The following is a 14,758-nucleotide window of genomic DNA, read 5'->3' as shown; positions in this document are numbered from 1 at the left end:
GTTCTGTATGTTGAATATAGACCTCTCCAATTGCATAATAGTTAGAGTCTGGAAGGGACCTTATAGATCATCGGGTCCAGCCCACGTGCACTTGGGCAGGAAAGACCGCTGGGTGTCTGAGAGTGCTGGCAGATGCTAGATGTATGCAGTTTCACAGGTACAGAAATTCACTGAGCTTTTAAAATCGTGCATTGATGATGGAGAGTAATGCAGTTTATACTACCCCGAGTACTGGTTAGCTTCTTACTTCTAAAGTCATCTTTCCTAAGGGCAAAAACAGTGAACCTTGGATTTGGTCTTGATCTGTTCCTTACTCTTTGATACCACTGACAAATCATGTGACTTTGAATTAGTCATTTTATTCTATGTTTGAGTTTATGCATCTTCAGAATCAAGTTTTAAATACTTAAACTACTTCATAAGGGTGTTGCAATGTTTAATTAATGTTTACCCAAGCCTTTTGCCATCCTATGATGAAAGGAGCTGTGTAAATGTTAAGTACCAGTATTTTGTTAAAGTAATTGACAAGAGAAGTTAGGAGGGTACTAGGTTCTAATTCAAAGCAAAATTGTCTTGCTCTGTAACCTTAAGCATCATTCAGATTCATAGCAAGACTCTTACTTTGAAATCTTTCTCCTGGGAAAGCCCATCTTAGAATACAGCATGTGGTAGCTAAATCAGTTCTTGACTCCGGTAGATAGGAAAGTGCACAGAGACAAAGCTTTCACAGAATAGTATACATTGATGGATGCCTCAGCTGGTGTATTTCCCCAATAAATATTATGGAAAAGAAGGTGGGGGGCTTTCTAGGATAGCTATTTAACTGATTTTAGAAATTTTAAAACACTGCAAAATTTTGCACAGTTGTGGAACATGGTGTGTGTGTGTGTATGTGTATGTATGTGTATATATATAGTAGCATATATATGGTTCAGGCCCAGGCTGAATTTTGATACTAACCAGACTTCAATAAGAAGGAAAAAATGTGTATACTTGCACAGAGATATTGTGATTAAAAAGTCAGGTTCAGTAGGAAGTGTGTATATTTAGGACTTCTTGTAGCCCAGTATTCTTGGGTCAGTCCAAGGTATTTAATCAGTAGAGCAAAACAGTGCACTCCAGAGAATCCAACACAAACAGACTCAGATAGTTGTGCTTCTTTATTATCATGAATAAGGCTGGAGAATGATTCTATTTTGTGTAGATTCAAGTGTCATGGAAAAAATGTGCTTTATAATGTTATAATTCTTCCTTCTTTAGACTGCTTTTGGTTCCGTATTCCATTAGCCTCTAAAATAGTAATTCCTATACTACAATTTGTTTCTTGGCTTTTCATCTTCAAAGCACTTTTACAAACCTGAGTGTTTTAATTTGTCCCAAAAGCATAGTACTTTGTCCTGTTTGTTGGTTATAGTCTCATCTGAATTATCTGGGCATTGAGATTCCTTTTGCCCCGCAAATGAGTCTGTTGGACTTCTATGAATTCAACTGGTTGCATCCTGTAGGACTGGGTGCCTAATCTGTGATTTTTTGGGGGGTTCCCCCCTCTTCCCTGCACCCCTCCTAAATAAAAAAAAATCAGTGTATGCAGATCCTGTCTCTTTCATCTTGTTTGAGACCAAAGGATCATTGATTTCCCCTTAGTTTGCCGTGGTAAAGCCTGTAGTAGAATAATATTCCATTCATAAGAGAAGTTTTGTTTCACCCTCTAGCAACTAATAGCTAGCTCATGAACTGAAATACAAAGGTTTTTCTCTGCTACATTTTTTTTACTTCTGCCTAATGTGCTGATAGATGTTTTCATTAATCATGTGAGTGTCAATTTTTGAGCAGTTTTATTAACTCAGAAAATAAAGGAATATTTCACTGTGTTGTTTTTCGCTGAATTTTTTTAATCCACAGGTGCCTCAGCTTTTTACCTCTCATTGATTTTATCAGAATTTCTTTTTCTCCTGCCTTAGTTTGAGAGCCTCTTCCTTTCTTATGCTTTGCCTGGCTGGATCCTCATTTTGAAGTCAGGATTCTTTTAATACAGTGGTTCTCAACTTCTTAGACTCAAGGCACCTTCCCCCGCCCCCCGGTAACTTTTGTGAATTGAGTGGCACCTTATTTTAAAAAATAATGTATTTGTTATAGGTCTTACCTCTTTTCAGAGGGGGTGGGCAGTGGTGGGGGAAGCAGCTAGGCAGGAAAAGACCCCAAGCCTGCCCTTATCTGCTTATCTCCTCACACCTGAAGCCTGAGCCTGCCTTTATCTGCTTTATCTCTATCTGGTCACGCTTAGTGTTGCCTCTTCAAAGGGTCACCATCACTTCTACTGGGTTCTTTTTTTGACAGGCAGCACAAGATAGATACCTTTGTGGTAACATTCAGTTAACATGGAGGGGTTAGTTTGTTTGCCCCTTGACTTGGGAAGTGTTCACGACTTCTACCTATTTAAAGTTCTAGAGCTGTTAGATCCATTTTGCCCAAAGTCTGATTTTGCAATTCTCTCCTGCCTACTAGTCCTGAAGTAAGCTTGTCCCACCACCTTGGGGAGGAAAACCATAAATGTATAAGTTCAAAATGATGCTTATGTTCTAACCCAGGAATGTATCAACAAATCTTTACAGGGCCTGTGATAACCAGGGATCCTGGTTTTGTCTGATTTTTTTTTTTTTTTAATCCCTAGTTTTCAGTTAAAAAAAACAAAAAAAAACCCCAAATCCACATTTTTCGTGATTAAATTGAACCACCACTTAATGCTAATACCACTAATATAGAGATGTAAAGTGGTGGTTCAATTTAATCGCAGGAACATGTAGATTTGGGGGTACTTTTTTAACCGAAAACTGGGGATTTTTTTAATTTGGAGAAAATGAGGCTCCCTAGTGATAATAGACTTAAAAGAGGTTATAGCTTGCATGGATTTGGACATTTGCTTCAAATCATGGACTTTGTACAGCTTCTTGATGGAAAAGTTATAAGAATATATGAGACAAAATACCTTTTTGCTTTTTTTTCTCTCCAGCCTCTTCCTCAAAAATGGCTGAACTACCTTTGCTTAGGCTTATAGAAAATACCAGCCTGTGGCAGACACCTGGTATGGAGAATTTCAGTCTAAATGGTTTGTTTGGACAAGTTCTTTAAGTAAAATTAATACTCAAGTTAAGATGAAGTTTGTATCTAATACATTTCTAGCACATTCAGGTTTGGGTAGAATAAAAATAAATGTTTTTTGCTCCTATTTTGATGATTCAAATATAGGGGTGTACCAATCAATATTTTCTTGGCCGGTACCGATAGCTGATTATTAACCAGCCATGTCAGCTGATACCTACCCAATAACCAATATTAACTGTGGGTTGAGTCATGCTGCAGGTTGAGTCAGGCTGGCCTGGGCCAAGGCAGTTCAGCTCTGCCGTTCTCTCCTCACACCAGTCATGTCTGCAGCATTCGGCATCTTTTACAGCACCCACCCTGACCCCAGTCTGCACCACGCTGTGCCAGCGCCTGGGACACCACGGCAGCTGCTCTGCTCCATCACAGCCTGCTGGTGAGGGGATGAGGGTGTATCTGGGGTCACCCTGGCTCACGGGAGGGAACCCAGGCGTCCGGGGTCCCCAGACCTGCAGGCAAGAGGGAACCCAAGGTCCCTGGCCAGAAGGCATAATTATTGGAAAACATGATCGGTCACAATGGCCAAAAAAAAAGGTGATAGCTGATAATGTAAATTTCCCTTTTATTGGTGCCGATCCAATAGCCAACTGATATATTGGTGCACCTCTAGTCAAATAAATGTGTGTGTGTGTGTGTGTGTGTGTGTGTGTGTGTATTAGTCTAGCACCCAGGAGTCCTAAATAAACGCAGTTTTATCACGGCTTATAACATTTCAATAAATGTTATACCAAGCTATTTATTTGAATGGTAAGGTTTTGATTTTTCTACAGCAGCAACCCAGTGAAATGTTTTATTCTGCAAAGTGGGTGAAAGTAAACAGAACAAGATTAGTAATGGGGAAAACTCTTCAGTAAGCCTTTTCTTATGCAGCATTCTTGATAGCACCCCAGATAGATGTGAACTGAGCAACTTGTTAGGATAAGCTTGATGAATAGATTAAGCATTGCTCTGGTCCTTAGGTAGCTTAAGACAAATTTCCTTGTATGTAACTAGATCCATGATGATTTTCTTTCTTAGCACATGATAGCTGTTTACTTCCAGTCTTGGTTTGTATCACTTCAGTTCTTCTCTTTCTTTTTATTTTCGATTGAAATGATCAAATGTCACTGACATTCTGCTCAGAGACCTAGCGTAATGGGGCCAAGTTCTGATATACTTGCATACATGCACTGTGATGGATGCCAGTAACGATAGTATAGTCTGAAATAAGGTGGTTTCAAACTAGATTTTATCTAACTAGAAGTACTGATTACTTAAAATCCTTTAATAGTCCAGTTTTCACTTCCCAGAATGTCTACAGTGGCATCATCAACTACTGAATTATGTTCTGAACTGTATTATACTTTGCTGGTAATGTGTATTTTTAAAATTTCTTATCCTGATTTTTCAGATATAGCATTCTGTTTAATTTTGTATGAATACAAGACAGGGTGTCCATCTTCTAAGTGCCCAGGCACTGCATGCCATACAGGGCATGCCATGCTGCCCAAATGCTTCCCCCTCACCTCCCTTCTGCTACAATGCATGGGATTCCCCCTCTGCAGCTTACCCAATTTTCCCCTTTCCTCTTCCTCACCTTGTGGCCCCAGACTCGCCCTCAGCTCCCTGTGCTGCAGCACTGTCCCACCCCCTGGGTGAAGGCAAGAAGCAGCATCTGGAAGAGGGAGTGAAGAGCCTGGAGATAGCAGTGGGGGGTGGCCAGGTGAGAGCCCAGGGGCTGCACACAAACCCTTCATGGGCTGCTAGTTGGACAGCCCATAACAGCTAGTTGTGCTAGCAGGAGGTTTTTGGAGTATAATCAGAAGTTGCTCTTTGCTTTTCAACTGTTGTCAAATAGATTGATAATAAACCCTTACATAGCAGTTTTCATTCAGAGATCTCAAAGCATCTTATTAAAGTTTATGAATGTTGTTGTTACTTTAGAAATTGGAAATCTAAATTCCAAGTTGTAACTAGCCTAAAGTAACGGGTTGATAGCAGAGCTGCAGATCAAATTGAGGACTTCATTCACAGGGGATGAATGAAATCATGCTGTACACTACAGTGTAGCACAGAGATGTGATCTAGTGTTCAACAAGCTGGGTCATGTACCAGAAGCAGTCAAGCCTCACTGTTACAGGGCTTCACTCAGGTTAATTCACTGTAAAGTATCCCATGTTACTTTACCATAGCTAATTGCTTGTTGACACAGAGCTAGCTCAGGTATACTGTAGTGTGTAGTAATATAGACATGTCCTCAGCCTTCTGCCCCATACATTGGGCCATTTGCTTTCCCTTTGGGTACAGAAATAGTTACTTGCTATCTCTCTACTTTTACATCCCATATTACATGGTTGTAGGATCCTTGAAGGAGAAATTTGTGATGGTAATATATAGAAAGTGATATTTTTTTCCTGTTACGAACATTTTCTGAGGCATTAAGCAATTAAAAATCTACTAAAACCTGATTGGGGAACTTAGCTGTAAGACTGTTCTTCAGTTTCCAACTGAAATTTTTCCTGTTGGTACGTGAGTCATTTTGGATTGTAGAACCAAACCCTCCCAGTGTTGCAGTCTTTTAATACAAAGCATCACTGGCAAATATTTGTGAGTACTGCACTTGTAGGCTAATAAGAGATCCTTTAATTGACATTTGGCAGTTTTCCCAGATCTCCTGCATTCATTCACTTCAAACCCCATGTTGTTTGGTGAAGTAGGACTCTCAAAGTACTTCTGTATGCACGATGAGGTAGGTAAAATGTTCCTTCTGGAAAACATAGTGAAGAGCAGGCTCATATGGGCATATGAAAGTTCAGTTCAGTAAATTCCCTTTGAAGTGAAGCCTGCTGTCCTAAGTCTCCACCTGGCACCTGCCAAATGTTGACGAGAAGATTTTGCTCGAAGTCTGATGGATGAGAGGTTGGATCAGGTAAATCTCTCCTATTCCACTAAAAGTCTCTTTAAAGTTGGCAGGGAGGGCTTGGTATTGAATAGGGTAGACAGCCTGTGGATTGAATATAAAGAGATCTTGGCTTTAACTTTTCTTAAGTTTACCAGCATTCCTCTTTCTTTTCTTTTCTTTTTTTTAATACCAATTTGTGACAGATGAGCTTTCTGCAGTCATATGTTGGAAGTGGGTTCCTTTCATCAGTCCCTGATTTCACTGTATTGAAGTCAGTGTGGTTGGAGGTACAATACAATGACTGCCTTCCTTATCATTTGTGGGTTTCATAACCACAGAGATTCTTGGTAAAATAATTATATCTGTAAACTGTAGGGAATGGGATTTCAGCAACACCAAGTCCTTCTGAAAAATTAGAATTGCTTAGTTAGGTTATTTTTTTATGGAAGACCTTTAAACTTCTGAATGAGGGTATAGAAGTGCAGGGTTTTACTCAAGAAATGGAAATGATCAAGCTTTTGTTTAGTTCTCTAACTGAATACCTCAATAAATAAGTATTCCAGAAGCATTTTTATCACACTTCAAAAAATCTCCAACTCGGCATTTTTTTCTCATTGTGTGCACATGCATGCACACCTATAATATTGTGAGGTAATTTATACTGACTGCTAATCTTCAAGAGCTTTGAAGCATTTACTGTTGAGAAGAAATAGTAAGGTTTACGTGGAGTTTTTAAAATGGTGACTAGGAAGAGAGGAGGAAAATTGCTCACGCTTTTTAAATTTTAGAACTCTACCATGCCTCTTTAATCGCCATGCCTTTGCAATCTACTTTTCATCCTTTCTTCAGGAGCCTTAATTCTGCCTATTGAATTAAATAGAAACAAATGTATCATGCAAAGTATTTGCATGAAATTTTTTCTTTGTATTTTTGTCTCTATCCTTGACTGAGACTGAAGTATTATATTGATACAGATTTTAAACTTAAGGGTTTCCCCTGTCCCTCTTCTTCTTCTCCTGCACCCCTCCCCTTTTCCAAAATACCATTATCAAGAGGCCATATCACAAACACAGTCCTTCAGACTGAGGACCCTGAGTAACTGATCTTTAAAACAAAAAAAAACAAAAACTGTTCACTCACAGCCATTCCATAATTAACGTGATATTTTAATGTGGTTTGAATTATTCGAAGTATTAAAGCAGTAGCAAACATGGGAAAGCACCCCTTTTCCTCTCTCCCCCTTCCCTTCTTTCCCATCTGATGCTCTGATAGTGTTAAGGACTGTTAGATTGGCCTGTGGGCAGTGTCAGGATGATGAGTGAGATACCTGCTTGCGATAACATGGTTAGCTGTCAGTGCCTGTGAGAAATTGCCCACTTCCTTCCTTTCGACACTTCCATATGAAAAGTGTAGTTGCATAGCAGAGGGAGAGGGAATCAGGAGATTTGCTGAATATTAAGAACAGTTTACAATTTTTATTTTTGTTTAAAAAAAAAAATCATTTAACTTCTTCAGAGTTAGGAGTTAATCCTATTTGAATGAAACTAAAACTCAAACAAAATAATCTGCACAGCTGTGAAATTGAACATGGTCTTCTGGTCCATCATTATCTGGGGTCATGTATGAGTTAATGTCTGCCTAAAAATCAAAAAGCTTTGTGGGATTAGAGGCTGTTTTTTTGCTCCCTTTATTTACACTATAGTGAATTTTTAGGCATACATGGGGTGCTCACCAAAAAAAATAAAACCCTGCCATGCTATTTGACAGGGATATCTAATATCGCCTGTAATGCAGCTTTCTTTAGAAAGACATACTCTTTTGGGAAGGTGTATATAGGTTTATATAGTCTCAAAGTTGCTTACTTTCTACAGCAACTTTAAATTCATGATGTTTTACTATGATAAAGTTATATCAGTTGTTCCAGATATGCTATTTAAAGCAGGCTCCTTATAGTGACGTTACTTTGGTTTTCAGCCAAAAAAGTAGGCAATACCAGCTTCCTGACTGACAAACAACTTTTGCCTTTGAAGCGTGTATAATTTTAATGGTGTTTAAAGCTATCCAGTAAAACAAAATTCTGCTGCATAGATATAAATGCATAGCTAGAATATATTTAATACCTTGAATATATAGATAGAAACAGATTTTATAGTATGGAAGCTTAGTTCATTAAATGGAATATGTCCATTTTATTGTGTGAAATACTTTATTATGTAACTCTTCTTAAATGTTGGGTTTGATAGCTGCAGCTGTATTTACTGAATGTCATGGCAAGGCCTTGATTTTAAGTACCTTTAAGTGATCTGATGTCCTTTCAAGGTACGTGTGGTGTATCTGTCCACAGACCTGCTTGTATTTGCTTCAAACTGGACAGTTAATCATGCACTCACACACTCTTTTTTAAATCCATATGCTCAAACTGGAGAGAGAGCCCATTTTGAGTTTTCATGCAGAAGGATTCTCAGGCACTTAACTGTAAACAAACATATCCAGAAGTTTTGTGGGTGCTATGGGTTATAAACATTGTCTTCATACAATTAATAAAACCCTTTTTTGAGCCTCTTGATTTGGAAGATCAGGTTTCTTCCAGGGGCTGTTTTTCTGGTGGCAGTAACTTTACCTTCAGGAATTCATGAGCTGCTAGTGCTGTGACTCATTCACCCAGTTTTAAGTTAACCTGTTGATTTCTGCCTCCTTTTCCATTTACACATGCCGGAACATACTGGCAATATATTTAGATATACTGTGTATTTCATAAGGATTTGTTTCAAAGTTGTCTGAAAACGGTAGTACAGCTAACAGAATGGAGGTAACAGCAAAACATAAAATATAAAAGAAATAGTACAGCTGAAGTTCCACATGCCGTAATGCTATTAACTTTTGCTCTGCTTTCTTACCTTTTCTATTGAGGCCTGACTTGGCTAATTGGATTTTTAAGTCTGCCCAGCTAGACCATCTAACATACCTGGTAGCTTGTGTCCTATATTGTTATAGGTCTGATTTTTGAGGCATGAAGTAGCTTTGCAGGCTGACATGGGGAACGTCTATCCTGTCTTCAGTACCTGTATGCCCCCTATTCCTGTGGTACTGGGAGGACCTAAATAATGTGCTTATCCACACAGTACACCTGGGAGGTTAGTATTTGTAACTCCATCAGAGTTCATGCAGGCAGTCTTTATTGGATCTGGGAACTGAGCCTCGGTTGTTTGATTTCTCTCCCTTTACATCCTGTTTCCATGTTTAGCACATACTTGGCTTGTGTATTCTTTTATATCTGGTTCCTAATGTTGCTTTATAGACTCTTGGCTTTTCAGGAAGCACTGAACCACTAACATTACAGATGACTGAATTTGAGTGGGGAGGGGGAACATGGGAATCCAGAAACAGATAATGCAGTGGTTCTCAACCTTCTTAGACTGAAGGTGCCCTTTGAAAAATGCCAGCTGCTAACTTTTCACTTGTGTATTTGACTACAGATTAGTAGAGCAATTCTTCTGAACTGGAGAACTCAGAAAGACCACAACAGATCACTGTGAATTCTCATTTGAAATCTCTGCTAATGTTGCATGGCACCTAGCACCCTTTAAAGGATCTCAAGGCACCTTGAGAAGCACTGAGATAATAAAATGTGTTGCCTGCACTTTTCCAGGAAACTGAAAAGCATACTCTTTATACTTTTTGCACAAGACTTTGACATCAGACAAACTTTTTGCTTTTGAAGGGGAGTTAACTTAGTCATCCAATCGAGTATCTAGTGACACATGTATATTAGACCATCTATTATTATGACTGACACACAACTTCCAGGGTACCTAAAGTCAGTCTCCTTTATTTTTAAGGATTTTTTGGAGATGCTGAATAGCTAGAACCATCAGAAACAGAAGTCGGTGGACAGTTCAGGTACTTAGAATTTCTGAAAATAAAGCTATTTTTTAATTAGGAACTCAAATATGAAGACTCTGATGTGATAAGCATTGTATTGCCTGTTCTGCCTTGAGTTAAGGGTGCCAGGAATTTCTAGGAGTAGCTTGTCTGCCAGAAGCCAGGTGATCCCGGACTAAAGAATCCTTGGTAAATGCAAATCTATGAGAATTAAACATACTGATTTCATGCTGAAGGCAAGATTTTTTTCAAAATTGGTTAAGTGATTTTTTTTTTGAGTGACTGAATTGAGGCAGCCCTTTTTAATCATTTGTGAAAATGGAGGCTGTTCCTTTATTGCTAGATAACTTAGAAGTTTCTTATAAAATAGGGTAGACAAGTTCTGCAGCAGCCTGAGAGCTTGAAAGCTTTTGTAAGAAGTAAGTTAGCTGTTGATTGCTGTTTAGCATACGTCCTTTTCAGGGATGTGTTGTGTCAATCTTCCAAAAACAATGTGATACCAAAAACTGGAACCATGCCTCTGTGTTGCTTTAAACTCACTTGTTAAACTAGTGGACATTCTTCTTGGGGGAGGGGGGTGGGAAATGTATGCCAGCTCTGGACTCTTGGAGTAAGGAGAAAAGATTCTCTTGCAGCTCACAACGTTGGATAAATAGACAGGACTCCTGGTTTCTGGTTCTAGGTTTTCTACATCCTGGACAAGATGACTCGGACACAGCTTGATAGTTGTGTTTAGAAAAGTTCAGATTGTAACACATGCCTTTTCAAATCTATTTCACTGCTTTCTCTTTTTATTTAATACCACTTGATTTTTTTTCTACCATAGATCTTACATGCAAAAGGAAAGTGAAATGCATTTTTAAGTAGCTTAACTATAAAAATAACAAATAGTAGTAGCAAGACTTGGAGAGGGGAAAAACTAGATTGAGATTTACTTTTTTTCTGAGTAGTTCTCAAGTTAATTAAGTTTCATTAATATTTCTGGGCTTCAGATTCCTCATCCATTAGATGGAGTTGATCATTTATTACCTTGCAGGGGTATTGAAAGCCTGCTTCATTTTGTCAGGAGCTTTGCTGTCCTTTGTACTATGCCCTCAATTCAGCAGATCACTTTAGCTTTTGTTTAAATTCCATTTAACTCAGTAGAACTTAAATGATTTCCTGAATTGAGGCCTAGGCAATTAAGTATTGTTTTATATATTATATTGCTGTAGCTGCCCTCTGTCAAATACCTGATCTATTTCATCAAATAAAAAGGAGAGGTAGAAAATGATTCCAAGGAAGGTTCTTCATAATCTTCTTGTGGATTCCTCGTGCTTCCTTTGTGTTCATCAGTGCATCCAAGAAGGCATCTGCTATAATTTCCTTCCTTTAACATGTCATTAATAAGGCCAGTGACTGTTGCTAGACCTGCTTACAGCCTGCAGAGATCGTGTCTCTAGCTCTGTTTTTATTACAACCTGTTATAAAGTGTCTTTTCGCATGCATAATTGCACAGAATTTGAATCCTCTCATTCCCTTTGCTGCCCCTCCAGTTGCAAGAGAGAGAGAACTTCTCTACAGACAGAAATTGTCTTTTAGACCCAGCCCCCTCACTGTTGCCAAGTCTGATTGTTTTGATATTGTAAGTTGGAACTGTTTTATGTCTAAGACATCTCTTTTAGCAGACCCTTTAAAGACAGCTTTTCAACTTGTTGCATATAAGAATGGCTATTTAAAAATGGTGTAGTTCGTAATTAAGACGCATGGGCCAGAATCTGTGCGTTGGATACGTATTTAAAATGTCTGTGGCATAAAAGTGCTAAATATTTGGTGTTTGAATAGGTTGAAAAAGTGCGAGTATCGCAGTGTAACAAGTTTGACTTATTTCAGTTATAAATACTAACTTGGGCAGAGATAACAATTTGCCTCTTTACTTTTAATGCTAAAACAGTGTGGAGTAGGCTGTTCTCCCCACACTCCTTGTCATGTACTTGTCAGTACAGCTGAGAATCTGTGAGATTTTTTGCATTGCTACAGTGTAGAGCTGGAAGTGCACTTTGACATTTTAAGAGGAAAGGAAAGAGCAAGAACTGAGCTGGTCTATACACTACTAGACAGTGGGTGTGTAAAACATGCTGCTCAGCATGACTTGGAGTACTTGCTTTGAATTCTGTGAAATGGGGGGCAGGATCTGCCAGTCTGTGTGCACTCCCATCTGCTGATAAAGCAAAGAGTGGTACATTTAGAGAGCCTCTCTCCCTTTGCAGGCCAGTCAGTTTGGTTAATCTTCACAGAGCCTTTCTGGCTGATATATCCAAAGAGGGCTCATCTAGCTCATACTTCAGAAGATGTAAGGGATACCCAATCACAGTGTCTGGAGTGCTTTCTAACATACATGTGTGAATGCAATGATTGTTTAGGCAAATGTCTTTCTGTATGCAGTCCGATAATAACGTGAGTGCAAAATTTAGAAGCCAGCTCGTGTAGTGTAACTTGTGTGAGGAAATCTCTGGAGTAAATGTCTTATGAATGTAAAAAAAAAAAAAAACCAAAAAAACTGCTCAACTTGCCCATTTCACAAAAGAAGGCAGTTTATTTTTGTGTAGTTTTAATAAATGTCTAGTTCAATATTACCTTTAGTCTAACATGTATTTTTAGAGCCTTAATGGTTCATGCATTTCAGCCAATAATGTCTTTGGCCTTTTCCATTACAATATAAACATATCTATATGTAAACAGTTTTGTACTTTGAAAGCTTCACAAATCTTACTATTCTCTACGTTAGCCTAAGTTAAAATTGTGTGTCTGAGTACTTTGCTTATATAAATCTCCCACTTAGGTCTCCTTCCTTATGAAGAAAAAATATGTAATTTATATTTATAATCTATTTCCTATTTGCAATATATGTACCTCCTGTTTTGCCATCTTCCTTCTCATACCAAAAGTCTTCCTCAAATCCTAATCAGCTGTCAGACTTCCCTTATACGTTAGCTATCCTAAACTTCACGTAGTAGAATAAGATTATTCCAGATGGGTTGTAACCTTTGTGGTCTTAATTTTACCTGGAGTGTGTGAAGATGGTCAAACCATTAAAAATGTGACTCACCATAGAAACAGCTTGCCCAATAGCATGTGTTGTGAATTAACCAATCCTTCTCTGACACATTCATGTTTAATAGAAAACACAGCAACAAGATGATAGCATGAAACGGCAGCAGCTGCACAAGAGAGAATTTTGAAAAAAATGATTAAAAAATAGTTTCCCTGCAAAGTCATTTGTAATATAAGCTTCATCACAAAAATACTGTAGGTGGACACAGTATCCTAATTAAATTTGTGCTTGAGTATAGTAAAAGATGGTTTAGATTTGATGCGACATTCCTAATCACTTACAAGCGGCACAGCTATAGGCAAGTGAATTATCTCTTCCACTTGTGAAGATAAATGTTATATCAGACCAAACTACCATCTATTAGAATTATAATTTCTATGTTTTGTCATGTGGAAAAAAAACAACAACTGATTGCTCATTAAATAGTAGAGTCTGGCTTTAAATGCTTGTGTCTAGGGGGTGTTAGGGCTTTTTGGCTGATGGCAGGCACATACTTTTAATGTATACAGGTTCTGTCTGTCTGTTCTGAATGAAGCTTTTCAGGAAAAGCATCTTCCCATGTGCAACAAGTTACAGGATTGGAGCCATCTAACAATACCAACATGTTTACCATCTGAATCTGACTTAAATCCAGAGTTTTGAGAGCATACTATGTTGAAAGTTTTAACTTTTTTTCAGGTCTCCTGAAGATTAGAGGGGGAAGGAATTTCAGTCTAGTATTGAAGAATGAATGTGTGCATGTCTGGTCAAGTGCAATTTTAATGTTGTTTCATAAATTGTTTGATTTTGACAGAGAGAAGGAGCAGGAAAGGGAAGAACAGTTAATGGAAGACAAGAAAAGGAAGAAAGAGGATAAGAAAAAGAAGGAATCTGCTCAGAAGGTAACTTTTGACATTTCAGTTCTCCCTTTCCTTTAGATGTTGGGTCTGGTGAATCATGTTCAGCAAATATTTTCCCTTTGTTTTTTTTCAACCTGATTCTTTGTAAAAATGTTTCCCTTTCTGAAATAAGATGATGCCTCTTTTTTTTGTATTGGTTCACTTAGTGCAAATTGTACAGTAGGTTTGAGGTTTCTTTTGTTTTTTTTAGAAGGCTGGGGGAGGATAGGTAGTAATTTTTATGAAAAGCACTTTTTATGAAAAGCACGAGTACTCTGAAGGTGCTACATACTGATTCTTCTGATCTTTGCACCTTCAGCTATTCATTCACACTTGTAAAATTGTCTAGCAGCTCAAAACTCATGTTTTGGAGAGTAAAAATAAGCATGGAAATTTTATTTCAAGGACCCACAGAGGAGTGGGAGTAAGTGGAATATTTAGTAATCCCCTCCCCCCCCCCCCCCCCCACACACACACCATTTCTGCTTTTAAAAAAATAATTTCAACGTTCGCTCTAGAAAACCATTTCATATAACACGTGCTGAAATGTGCCAGTTTGTGAAGATTAGGGAGGGTAGTAAATTGTAACCAGTTGTTACCAAAAATGGTTTCCAGGGCAAAATGTAAAAAACTTTTCAGGAATGGACTATAAAAACAAAAATCTTGTACAAGTGTGGCCTGTATGCAACGTTACCATTTTGTTTTGGGTTTTTTTAATATACACACCTGTTTAACTCAAGAACAGAAAGCTACCCTAGTGTATTCTGACTTGCTGTCATTTAGTTCCTTAAGCGCCAGAAAAGCCTGTCCTTGAGGAGGATCTCTGCTGGTCTTGTTTCTGTGCATTTAGTAAATTCCTGCTGA

The 14,758-nt window shown here is 38.3% G+C and overlaps 1 protein-coding gene across 19 annotated transcripts in view; it reads left to right on the top strand.

Moving 5' to 3' along the window:
* TNRC6B (trinucleotide repeat containing 6B) overlaps nt 1-14,758 on the top strand; it is a 188,975-nt gene that overhangs the window by 117,896 nt on the left and 56,321 nt on the right. For all 19 annotated transcript variants that reach the window (XR_003095021.1, XM_025208905.1, XM_025208907.1 and 16 more), the window contains one exon: nt 13,810-13,897. Coding sequence is in view for 18 of the 19 variants with exons in the window: in XM_025208905.1 (XP_025064690.1) it covers nt 13,810-13,897 (88 nt within the window). In the remaining variant the exon portion in view is untranslated. The remainder of the gene's footprint in view (nt 1-13,809; nt 13,898-14,758) is intronic.

The sequence above is a fragment of the Alligator sinensis genome, unplaced genomic scaffold (assembly GCF_000455745.1).
Source record: "Alligator sinensis unplaced genomic scaffold, ASM45574v1 scaffold215_1, whole genome shotgun sequence".
Lineage (NCBI taxonomy): Eukaryota > Metazoa > Chordata > Crocodylia > Alligatoridae > Alligator > Alligator sinensis.
This window is presented reverse-complemented; position numbering and strand designations above follow the sequence as displayed.